We start from the raw sequence: 12,769 nt of genomic DNA, 5'->3' as shown, positions 1-12,769 counted from the left end.
GGGAATGAGGAGGGAGCAAGAAACTGAACACTGAATTCTGGGCTGCACACACACACACACACACACACACACACACACACACACAGAGGTTTTTTTTTGTGGGCAAAGGATGACAGCTGTTTTGTTGTTTTGGAAGAGTCTGAATGCAGATTTCCTGCATGCAGCCCATTCACCCCACTTGCCTTGTATTTACTCCAGTTCTCTGCGATAATTCCTAGAAATCACAAGATGGACACAAGAGTGGTTTGTAGCCTGGCTGGCCAGGCTCTCAGTAGGTTGCCAGGCTGGCCTCAAGCTCAAAGCGATCACTCTCTCCTAGCCTCTCCGATGCTGGGATTCCAGGTGCAAAGCAACACACCCAGTTGGACCTGCATCTTAGATTATTTGAAATTTTGATATTTGTAGTGACAAACAAATGCTTGCAGGCGGTATGGCTTCGTGAGAATCCAGTCCTGGAATCAGCTTGGTCATTTCTAGGCAAAGTGGTTTGTACGGTTCTGGGCATGCAAACCAGAAGCCCTGTTGTGCCTGTGAATAAACACTGCAGCACAGCACTTTACCTGTGCCACGCTGACTATTGAAAGCACACACAAAACCCCTTTGTGTTGAAATTATTCCTTCCTAGCCTTGCATCTACCGTGTGTGTGTGTGTGTGTGTGTGTGTGTGTGTGTGTGTGTGTATGTACGCGCGTGTATGAGAGTTAGTTTTATGACAGTCTCGTGTAATCCAGACTAGCCTTAATTCACTATTTAACAGGATAACCTGGAACCTGCTGCTGTTTCTGCCTCTGCCTTCTGGGTGGTGGGATTAGAATGCTAGTGTTACAGATGTGCGCCACCACATTGCGTTGGTGAAGTAGTGGGAATGGAGTCGAGATTTTGTTCACACTTAAGCAACAAGCATTCAATAGACTGAGCTACATACATCCCTAAGCAACTCTTGATTTTTTGGAGCTAAGGCCTCAACTATAGGAGCATGCTGGCTTCCTCCTATTGTCAACCTCCATAGTGGTGGGATTACCAATCATGCCCAGCTAGCTACACTGCTATTTCTTTTCTTTGAGACAGGGTTTCTCTGTGTAGCCCTGGTTGTCTCAGAACTAACTCTATAGACCAGGCTGGCCTCGAACTCAGAGATCTGCCTGTCTCTACCTACTGAATTCTGGGATTAAAACAAGGAGTGTGTCACCACCGACAACAGCCATCACTCCACACCCCCAAACCTCACTTTCCCAACAGCCCCCCAACCCTGCCACCAATATTTCCTTGAAAAACGTAAACAATGGTTGCAGGAATGGCTCAGTGGTTATAAGTACTGGCTGCTCTTTCAAAAGGCCCAGGTTGAACTCCCAGCACCCGTACTGGAGCTCATAACTGGCTGAAACTTCAGTTCCAGAGGATCCACAGACATACATGCAGGCAAAACACCAATGAACAGAAAATAAAATTAAAACACATTTAAGTCAGGTTGGTGGTGGCTCATGCCTTTAAACACAGCACTCAAGAGGCAGAGGCAGGCAGATCTCTATGAGGCGGGCCAGCCTGGTCTGCTGTGAGATAATGCTTTTTTTTTTTTTTTTTTGATATTTCAAGACAGAATTTCTCAGTGTAGCTTTTGGTGCCTGTCCTTGATCTCACTCTGTAGACCAGGCTGGCCTCGATCTCGGAGATCTGCCTGACTCTGCCTCCGGAGTGCTGGGATTAAAGGTACCACTACCACCACTGCTGTCGCCCGGCAGGATAATGCTTTTGTATACTGGATTAATAAAACAATAATTGGCCAGTAGCCAGGCAGGAAAAGCAGACAAGAAGTCTGGGAAGAGAAAGGCTGAGTCAAGAGACGCCAGCCCACTGTCCAGGGAGCAGCATGTAGTGGCACACAGGTAAAGCCACAGAATACCTGCAACATATAGATGAACAGAAATGGGCTGAGTTTAAGTGTAAGAGCTAGTCAGTAGTAAGCCAAGCAGTTTTAATTAATATAAGCGTCTGAGTAATTATTTCATAAGCAGCTGTGGACTGCGGGGCTGGACAGGATCGGAAGAAAACTTTTAGCTACACCTGGTCTACAAAGCTAGACCAGGACAGCCAAGGTTACATAAAGAAACCCTGCCTTGAAAAACTCAAAAGATAAAATAAACAATGTTGCGAATAAGTATGTGTGGGAAATCCTTAGCTATTCTGTTATAATCTTACATTTATAGTAGATTAAAATGTTTCAAGATAAAAAGGTATCAAGTCTACATAATGTAGCCCTAGAATATTATAGCAACAATTGGCAAGTGAAGGAAATAGTATGTCTCAAAGATACAACTGGAAATTCTGGTAACCACCCTGCATCCTGTTTCAAAACACTATGAAAGAAAACCTAAAAAGCACCAGTCTTCCGTTCCTTTCCTTCTAGGCAGTGAGCACAATTTATAATTTATTCACTTGTTTTTTAGCTTTTAGGCTTGCCTTCTTTGTTACCCTTTAATCTCCTAGTTCTGGCAGGAAACACATTGGAGTGTGTGTGTGTGTGTGTGTGTGTGTGTGTGTGTGTGTGTGTGTATGAGTATACTACAAACACACCACTGTGGCCCCATGCTTTTGTATGTACTTGAAAACCATTTAGCCATTATTGTTAATATTATTACTCAGAAAGAAACTTTTAGGGAACATTCAGATGAGGCAAGGGAATAGTTCTCAATGTTCTGAAAAGGGTGCCATTCAAGACCATGCTTTCATGCATGCATAGATACATGATACATGCACGTGCCCTGTCTTCCGCTAGCGTGACGCAAACCCAACGTCTCCTCTCTCCCAGCCCCATTCATGTTTCTCCTTCATCAGCATCATGAAGGAAGGAAACACTAAGAAGGGTTGATACAACATCACTTCTTTGGAAGCTGCCTCTGCAGACACTTCCCGGTTTAATATCCACTGACATTTATTTATTCTCCCAGTTATTTCAAATAAAGCAAATACTCTCATAATATTTTATAACCAGGTACTAGAAAATGTCTCCTAGTGGTGAAGGACCATGATCCAAGTGAAGAATACTATGTGCCCCCCCCCAATACCCATTTGGGTGTGAGATGGTTTTAGACTTATAGGTGAGTTGTGAAACTGGCATCAGCCTGACTCACGGATGTTACTATTTCCGTAATCCTGGCTTTGGTCCTTTAAAAAAAAAAAACAGAAAAAAAAAAAGAAAACAAACCACCAAGTTATTTTTTATTCCATAACTTCATACATGTGTAATATGCTTTGACCACATCCCCCATATTAGCCTCATTGACTGCCCGCCCCATCCTGCCAGACCCCTTCCTGATCATATACATATACATATACATATACACACACACACACACACACACACACACATATGTGTATATATATATGCATGTGGGGATCAGAGGACAACTTTTGGAAGTGGAGTCCAGGAACTGACCTCTGCTTCCCACATGCTGGGATTACAGGTATAAACCACCATTGGCTCAAAAAATTTATTTGTCACAGACAGACTTAAACCTCCAAAGTGTTGGTACTTACAGACTTATATCATCATATGATGAATAAAAGATATTGGGGAGATGGGATTAGACAAATGGTCCCCAAGAGCAGTTGTTGCTGTTGCAGAGGACCAGGGCCCAACCCCAGCACCCACATGATGGCTCACAAACATCTGCAGCTGAAGTCCCATGGGATCTAATTCCACTTTTCACCTCTATAGGCACATGCACATGGAGACACATGCCCTTAATCCCAGCACTCATGAAGAAGAAACAGGAGGATCTCTGAGTTTTGGACCAACCTAGTCTATATAGGAAGTTCTATATAGACATATATTTTATATATACCAGCCAAGGCTACGTAGTTAAACACTGCCTGAAAGGGGAGTGACTTTAGGAGTGGGAGAGACCCAAGAAAGAGTAATGAGAGGATGAATGTGATCAAAATACAGTTTGTACATCTACGAAATGTCATAAGGAGGTCCTGGGGAGATGGCCCAGTCAGCAAGTCTTACTGAGCATGAGGACCTGAATTCAGGTCCCCAACACCACTTGAAAAGTCTCTCCATGGTGCTCAGAGGGGGAGTGAGGACAGGAGGATGCCAGGGACTTGGCTGAGGGTCAGTGAGAGACCTTGTCTGGAAAGTAAACTGGAGAGGAATTGAGAAAGACACTATTCAGTGACTACCGGTCTCTGCAGATGCATGCCATGCACACGTACATAATGGAGAATCATAATGTATTATGCACAATTAATATGCCAATAAATTTTTTTTTTCTGGAGCTGAGGACCGAACCCAGGGCCTTGTGCTTGCTAGGCAAGCACTCTACTACTGAACTAAATCCAACCCCAAGCCAATAAACATTTTAAAAGATCAATTTACATAAGTAATGGAACCCAATTAGATAAAAGTTTTTTAATAAAGAATTAGAGAGGCCAGGCATGGTGGCTCATGCCTTTAATCCCAGCACTTGGGAAGCAGAGGCAGGCGGATCTCTGTGAGCTCCAGCCAGCCAGTCTACATAGTGAGGCTTTGTCTCAAAAAAAAACAAAAAAAAAAAAAGTAAAGAGATATGACATAATGCAAATTTAGCCCAGCAACTGGACTCGAGTTACCATGTTCAGGGCAGGATGTAATGCACACTTAAATTTAAATTTCCTCCATCACCAGGTTCCACGTGCAATTGCCTCCTAGACAGGTGATAATGGGGGAGGGAGGTACCTAAAAATCAGTCATTTGCCCCACCCAGTAAGGCAGGGGGACCTAGGATATTTGAAGATCTAAGGAGTCAGAGTAAACCCAAGGGAAACAGGACTTTGGCCAAATGTCACCTCTGCAAAAGCGACAGGTGACCAACCCCACCTGCAGAGTCCTGTCACTGAGACCCCGGATAGAGAGGCCAGTCAAATGGAACCTTTGAGATACACTATCCCTAAATCCTGCATCACATGCCAAAGAACGCCAGAGCTATGAGGCTGTTTCCTGTAGTTGAACTCTAACACATCCATAGTTAAAAATCTGAATTTCGCCGGGCGGTGGTGGCACACGCCTTTAATCCCAGCAACTTGGGAGGCAGAGCCAGGCGGATCTCTGGGAGTTCGAGGCCAGCCTGGGCTACCAAGTGAGTTCCAGGAAAGGCGCAAAGCTACACAGAGAAACCCTGTCTCAAAAAAAAAAAAAAAAATCTGAATTTCTTCTTCTAGGATGCAGAGAAACAAAAATCTCTTTTTAAGATTTTTATTTCCATCTGTGTGTATACATATACACAGGACAGGACACTAAAAAAGTAAATAGGATCAAAATTCACTGTACAAGGTACTTACAAATATTTTTTTTCCTTAATAATTTTGTTTGTTTGTTTTTTGTTTTTCTCTGTATAGCTTTGGTGTCTGTCCTGGAACTCACTCTGTAGACTAGGCTGGCCTCAAATTCAGAGATCCACCTGCCTCTGCCTCCAGAGTGCTGGGATTAAAGGCATGTGCCACCACCACCCGATCCCTGAATTTATTTAACTTTCTTTTATGTGCATTGGTATGAAGGTGTCAGATCCCCTGAAACTGTAGTTACAGATAGTTGTAAGCTGCCATGTGGGGTGCTGAGAATTGAACCCGGGTCCTCTGGAAGAGCAGCCAGTGCTCTTAACCCTGAGCCATCTCTCCAGCCCCAAATATCTTAAATGAAAAAATAAAAAAAAAAGCTGAGTTGTAATGGCTCATACTTTTAATCCCAACACTCAGGAGGCAGAGGCAGGTAGATCTCTGTGAGTTCCTGGTCTACAGAGCAAGTTCTAGGACAGCTAGGGCTACAGAGAAAAATGAGTCTCCAGAAAGAAAAGAAACAAAAACAAAAAACAACTTTTTAAACCCCAACATTAAATGCAATATTGGCTCATGGTGGAAATTCTAGCATTCAGAAGTCTGAGGCAGGAAGATCTGGAGTTTGAGGTGTGGATAACACAGTAACTTCCATGCCACCCTGTGCTACATGGTGAGATCCTGTCTTAAAGCAAAGTAAAAATTTTAAGAAGCCGGGCGGTGGTGGCGCACGCCTTTAATCCCAGCACTCGGGAGGCAGAGCCAGGCGGATCTCTGTGAGTTCGAGGCCAGCCTGGGCTACCAAGTGAGTCCCAGGAAAGGCGCAAAGCTACACAGAGAAACCCTGTCTCGAAAAACCAAAAAAAAAAAAAAATTTTAAGAAGAAAAACAATAAAAAGAATAGCAAAAGCCTGAAGAGATGGCTCAGCAGTTTCGGGCACTTAACTCAGTTTCACCCATGTCAAGTGACTCAGAACCACCTGTCGCTCAGTGACGCCCTCTTCTGGACTCCATGGTTACCCACACTCATTTGCACATACACAGAAATACACAAAAAATTCAAAGTAACATTTTCAGCCAGGTGGTGATGGTGCACACCTTTAGTCCCAGCACTCGGGAGGCAGAAGCAGGTAGATCTGAGGCCAGCCTGGTCTACAGAGATAAACACTGTTCCAAGCCACCCAACCCCCCCTCAGAGAAATAGTTTCCCTCTGGATTAAACAAACAATATTTTTTATGTCAATTTCTTACTATTCTTCAATAGACACTAACTATGGGTGGCTGATAATCAAGGATTCAATCCTTCTTCCCAGAGTAGAAGAAAATAGGCCATCCATAGACACTTTAAAAAATAAAAGGGTCCCCAAAAAATAAAAAGTAAAAAGGGTCACAGTCTACTGCATGAGTCCTCAAAGAAACATATGCTGCATTTACTTCTAACAGGTAACAGACATGCAGACTAACATAGAATTAATTAAATGACCCCTACCCCAGCCTATTTTGTATCCTAACAAGGATGAAACTTAGGGACCACAATTAGTTCTACATATAGTCTGCTACACACACACACACACACACACACACACACACACACACACACACACACACACACCTACCATTTAAGAGCCATTTACAACAAGACCACATTAGTCTAGACAAAGCTCCAGGACAGCTAGGGCTGTTATACAGAGAAACCCTGTCTGGGGTGGGGAGAGTCAAGTAACCCAGGCTAGACTCAAACTCACTATGTAGGTGAGGCTGCCCCTGAATGCCTAATCCTTCTGCTTCTGCCTCCAAAGTGCTAGGATTACAGGTGTGCATCACCACAACCCAATGACATTCTCTCTTGAACTATCTAATGTCTGAAACGGACACACACAAAACAGGCAATAGACGGATTTAAAGTCATTGATAGTCCAGTCTATAATAGGTCATGGGTGAGTAGATCAGATGAAGAAAAAGATGGTTTACTACACCTACACACCATCCCCCGCTTGATTTGTCCAGGCCTCTCATGAAATGAGTTACACTCATTTCACAGAGCCTACCACACTTTGCTGACTCTGTGGTCAATTTCTAGTAAGCACTTCTTATTTGATGAATAATGTTCATGCCCTTTCTGTGTGCACACAGGAAACAGAAACCTCAAGGTGGTCAGTAAAACCAGCGAGCAAGGTGATGGCTGTCTCTCTCAGTGCCAGCATTTCCAATACACACAACAGGCGGCAGCAAGTGAGATGGGAATCTGCCACAGCTCAGCATGCTGGAGGGCCAAAACTTTATTCGCAAACACAAAGCTCTGATTATACTTAAGTCCCTATACAGTAAACATACAGAACGATTCTATAGAGCGGTGGTTTCACTGCTTATTATTTCCTCCACAATTAAAAGGCTTGCTTACATTAATAAGATTGCTGTACAGCATTTTAAATCTTAAACCTGCAAGCAATTTGCTAGGCTAAGGCTAGCCCTAGCCTTGAACTTGTAGTGAGACCATGGGCTTTTAAATGAACTCTTCCGAATACCGTAACTAAGCTGCAAACAGATCCCGAGCTAACAACCAAATCAGGTTACTGCTGAACTCTCAGCATGCAATCTGTATCAGCATGCAATCTCTGCGATGCCGATTCCTTAAAATCTATGGCAGCCAAAACAACAACAACAACAACAACAACTAAGGAAGCCACAGTGAACACTTCACATTGAGCAATTACAGTGTAGCTGTAAGGTCTCTCCATGCATGTAAAGTTGAATTCAAACCTCTAAGGACATTCACCTTCCCCCACTTGGGGGGGGGGGGAATATCAGATTTTACAATAGTATTTTCTGTGTGTTTAAAAACAACAAAAAAAATCACAATGAGTCATAGCCATCAACTTCTCTACCACGGAGCTGACGTCCACCGGGGGCAAAGCCACAGATGCAGGTGGCAGTCAGGGGGCTGGAGAGAAGGAATTACTCAACGCTTTGCATATAAAGTTTTCCTTCCGTGCAAGACTTGTGTAAGACGCTGAAAATAAAGGATGCTAATGTGGACCTAGCAGGAGGCAGGGAGGAAGAGAGAGACTTTGGCCGAGTGAAAAATTCATGTACCCACTGACAACCTGGGAAAATCCACTGCACTGCCAATTTCACCCTCAGGTGACAGAAAAACGCCATATGAAATGGAAAAAGATAATATCATTTAATCAACAGCTGATTACCTTGGAAACTTTGGACTTCTTTTCCCTCTGGGGCCTCTTGTTTTCTTTTGTAACCTAAAATTTAAAAAAAAGTAAAATTGAAATATGAGCCTCCATTAAAAAATATATATATCAGCTCCCACCCTTTCCCCCCCCAAAAAAACTATTTTTGCCACTTCTCTGTAAAAACTGCTTATATATCATTTAATACCATCAACATATTAGCCAGTCAGTCCCTGAAGAGCTCATGTAAAATGTATACTTTCAAAGTCACTGGAAAGAAAAACAACCAACAACCTTGCATAAATAAAGATGGAGGGAAATGCCCCCTTTCCCCCTAAAAGTCTTTCTTAATTAGCCTCTGCATTCTTCACGGCGAAGCCCACGAGGTAGCCATCTTGCCTGCTTCTGCAGAGGAAGCCTCCACAGAGAGCAGTTCTGCAAACTGCTTTTGGTATCATTATCATGGTGTTTAAAGGCAGCCCTGGCCTGCCAGCACTGTAGACGTGCTGGGCATGCCTTTTGCAAAAAACAGCCCCACAAAGAGTGCAGCCAATGGCAAGGCAGAGCTTAGAGACTCCAAAGTGATCTTCGCAGCCTAGCACTATCCTAGACAAAGGATCTCCTGTGAGGCTGGGCTCTCACCACAGGACACAGGCAGCCACAAGCTGCGACATGGAGTTCTCTGCAGAGGATCTGGTCACCGCCACCGAAATCACAGGAGGCTTCAGCAAGAGACAATGTTCGCAAATCCCCCAGGTCGCCACCATCAGATCGATGGCGGAGTCTCCCTGAGCAGGAACCTCTGGGTGGCACCAGGACAGGTTGGCGCAGGGAGGGGCGCGCTGCTCTCTACCACCCGGCAGGAGATAGCCTAAGGGGGCATCGGGGCTCACAGCAACCCTGGAAGGTATTGTGCATTTTGACTTTATAAGGCAAGACTAAATATTGGCGATATCGAAGGCAGGGAGGTTAAGTGAGGACAGGGCAGGCTCAGCTGTTCGGCTGCTTGTCTCATTCCTGGGAACCACACCTCGGTGCAGCCGGGAGCTTGGCCCAGAAACAACGGTTTGATTTCTGTCAATAAATGTCCAACGACCAAGTCGGAGTACGGGGGGGGGGGGGGGGGTGGGGGTGGGGAGCAGCCACTTAGAAGAGAAACAGGACAGGATGTGGACAGGAGAGGGGGTGGCGGTGTATTTTCAAAATACACTTGTCACACTCTCTCGGTGACTACAGAGATGGAAGACTTGTATGTAAGCCGGGTGACCTTCAGTGTCCAAGGAAATCCGCGGCAGACTCCAACCGGAACCTTTGGGGGGGGGGGAAGGGGGCGTTTCTGGCTCCTCTCCTCCCAAGATCAATTGCAACCAAGCGTCCCTTCTCAGCCGCCAACTAGGTTCCCAGGTGGAGCCTGCCTGCACACCATACTAATAGTCAACCACCCACTTCCCCAGATGCTGAACCTGAGCCAGCGGGGAACACGCCACCAACTCCCTCACCCCTCTGCGAGACACACACACACACACACACACACACACACACACACACACACACACACACACACACACGGACTGCACCCATGCTCGGTGGGTGGTAGCCATTGGAAGCTGGCACCACGCGACACCTGCCAGACACCAGGAAAGGCAGGACCGAGAGCTGTCCCCCTTCGGTTAGCTCCCTTGCGCTAGTGGCAGGGGACCAGAGTGGCTGTGGCAAGCTGGGCTGATCCCAAGGTCACTGCCAAAAAAGCTGTACAGGGGACAGATCTCCCTCACATCCCAGCCACCTTGACAGCTGCACAGATCTTGGGAAGCAAGCCCAAGCTCCTGCCTCCTGGGGCCAAAGTTTCTCCAGTACATTTGCGGGATTGGCAGGATGGGATGGCTTGCCTACCTCCGGGGCCAAAAATGGGTTTTCCACTTGCAGTTGGATTCGGAACAGATTCCCACAAGCAGAGAAACTCGGAACTGAGTGAGGGCCGGAAGGCCTGCGTTTCATCACCCTCCCCTTGGAGGCGCCGAGGCTGCCACGAAAGCGCGTTTTCCTTGTTTTCCCATTTATTTAGTTATCTATTTATTACTCCTGTGGCTTGAACCCAGGGATTCAGGCATGCTAAACAAATGCTCTACGAATGAGCTATACATACTCCCCTGTTCCCAGATTCCCCACTTTACATCATTCCCCCCAAAACTGCCCTGCCATCCACATATTTTTTTTTTTTTAACTAATTCACAGATGGGGAGAAAAAAAAAAAAACCTATTGAAGCTAGACATGGTGAAAACACTTTCGACTAACTCTACCACTCTGGAGGCCGAGACGGGAGCTTCAGCTAGGGTGAGACCCTGTCTTCAAATAAACAACCATGCAACAACAACAAAAACATGTCCATGCCTACAATCGAAGCATCCAGGGGAAACTGAGGCAGGAGCACTACCAAGAGTTCAAGGTCAGCCTGGGACACATAGCAAAATACCAGGTCAGCCATAGCTGTATATAGCATGATTCTATCTCAAAAAAAAAAAAAAAAGAAAAGAAAAAAGGGAAACGGAGAAGCAGGAAGAAAGGTGTACACTCTACTCAACCTAGTACGTGTATGCTGTTCAGTTCTTTTATTAAACCAAAAACAGAGGGATTCTGACCTAACCATAACTCCAGTGCAACCACACAGCAAGCTCACACTGAGAACCTCTGAGGCACGGGATGTAGTGGCACACACCTATCATCAATCCCAGGCAGATGTCTGTGACTTCAAGGCCAGCCTCGTCTCCATAGTGAGTTCCAGGACAGCCAGAGCTACTTAGTGAGTGAGACCTTCTTTGGGGGGTGGGGGGCGGGGGCTCCGTGAGAAGTCAAAGCAGCCAGGAAGCAGATGAAAATACACAGGTCACATACAGCCAGGTTGGAGAATTGGTGGACAGCACTTACTCATCATTTGGTTGAACCTGGAAGGACACCACAGATCCCTTTTCCTTTACATTACCAAGCATTTATTTGCACGCGTGTGTTTGGGTGGGTACACACTCCATAGCACTGAGTTCAAAGGATTAGTGTTGGAGTTCATTGACGCCTTTCACTATTAGTGGTCCCAGAGATGAAATTTAGGTCAGGCTCGACAGCCTTTCTTTGACCCTACAAATCACCTCAAGGGGCCTATGTTTTCTCAAGGAACTGCCAGAGCATTCTGCCATCAGCTACACCACTGTGCAATCCCATCAGCCAGTCAGCCCCTCTCTTACTGGAGTGCCATGCCTTTCTCCCAGGGCTGTTACCTCCTCCCTTTGCACATATGAATGACTTGTAGAAAGCAGTATCTTTCCCATTGAGTGCTCAGTATTTAGTACAGTCATCACGACACATTATTATGGTTATATATTTCAAACGAATGTATTAACTGTGATATCCCATGAGTAGGTATGCTAGATGCGGTCCTTGTGAACCCACACAACGCTGCACTTGGTGAGTTAAGAGAAAGTGGAAGCATGCAGTGTTCTGAAAAATTAGATAATAAAGGCAAAGCTTGTCTGAGTCAAATAGGTAGTTTATGAAAGTGCCCCGAGCTATATGGACTCCCAGTATCAAACCACTGGAGTAGGATGGGGGTCCACAGAGGCTCAGAGTTAGGGTGTCTATTCCCATAGCAATCTGTTCCAGTGCCTACACCTTGAAGATCTGACAGTTCACTTCAGAGCTTAGATAACAGTGAGTTTTAATAGGATAAATCAGAAATTAAGAAGGCATTCAAGAGAATCGTTTAGGGAACGAAGAGCTGACTGAGTGTTTAACAGTGTATGCTGTCAGTGAAACATTTCACTATTAGGATAAGAATTTGTACTGTATCAAGCTGGCAATAAAATAAATAAATGTTTCAACAGTGTCTGTCCACAAAAAAAAAAAAAAAAAAGAATGTATGCTGTTCTTTGCAGGATGTGGGTACAGTTCCCAGCACCCATACCAGGTGGATCACAGTCTCTTAACTCCAACTCTCTAACTCTTGGAATCCAATGACCTCTACACTCACCTGAACACATACACACAGGCATGCATACAGGCATGCATCATTAACCAGTCAGTTGGTGGTGGCATATGCCTTTAATCCCAGCAACAGGGAGCTGGATCTCTCTGAGTTCGAGGCCAGACTGGTCTACAGAGCAAGTTCCAGGACAGCCAGGGCTGTGACAAGAGAAAGTGTCTCCAAAAACCAAAAGGAAAAAAAAAAAAAAAAAAAAAAAAGAATCATTTAACCCTGAGAACCGTTCTAGTATGGGAAGATGGG

The 12,769-nt window shown here is 45.1% G+C and overlaps 1 protein-coding gene across 4 annotated transcripts in view; it reads right to left on the bottom strand.

The window, feature by feature from the left end:
* The window catches only part of Tet1 (tet methylcytosine dioxygenase 1), an 83,028-nt gene that overhangs the window by 57,169 nt on the left and 13,090 nt on the right, over window positions 1–12,769 (bottom strand). For 2 of the 4 annotated variants that reach the window (XM_076557159.1, XM_076557160.1), the window contains exon 2: window positions 8,514–8,567. In XM_076557159.1, coding sequence (XP_076413274.1) covers window positions 8,514–8,567 — 54 coding nt within the window. Of the gene's footprint in view, window positions 1–8,513; window positions 8,568–8,789; window positions 9,112–9,137; window positions 9,323–12,769 lie in introns of those variants that run through there. The other 2 variants (XM_076557162.1, XM_076557161.1) reach the window with 2 other exon arrangements.

The sequence above is a fragment of the Peromyscus maniculatus genome, chromosome 21, assembly GCF_049852395.1.
Source record: "Peromyscus maniculatus bairdii isolate BWxNUB_F1_BW_parent chromosome 21, HU_Pman_BW_mat_3.1, whole genome shotgun sequence".
NCBI lineage: Eukaryota > Metazoa > Chordata > Mammalia > Rodentia > Cricetidae > Peromyscus > Peromyscus maniculatus.
Note: the sequence above shows the minus strand (reverse complement) of the source record. Positions and strands in the feature narration are given on the sequence as shown.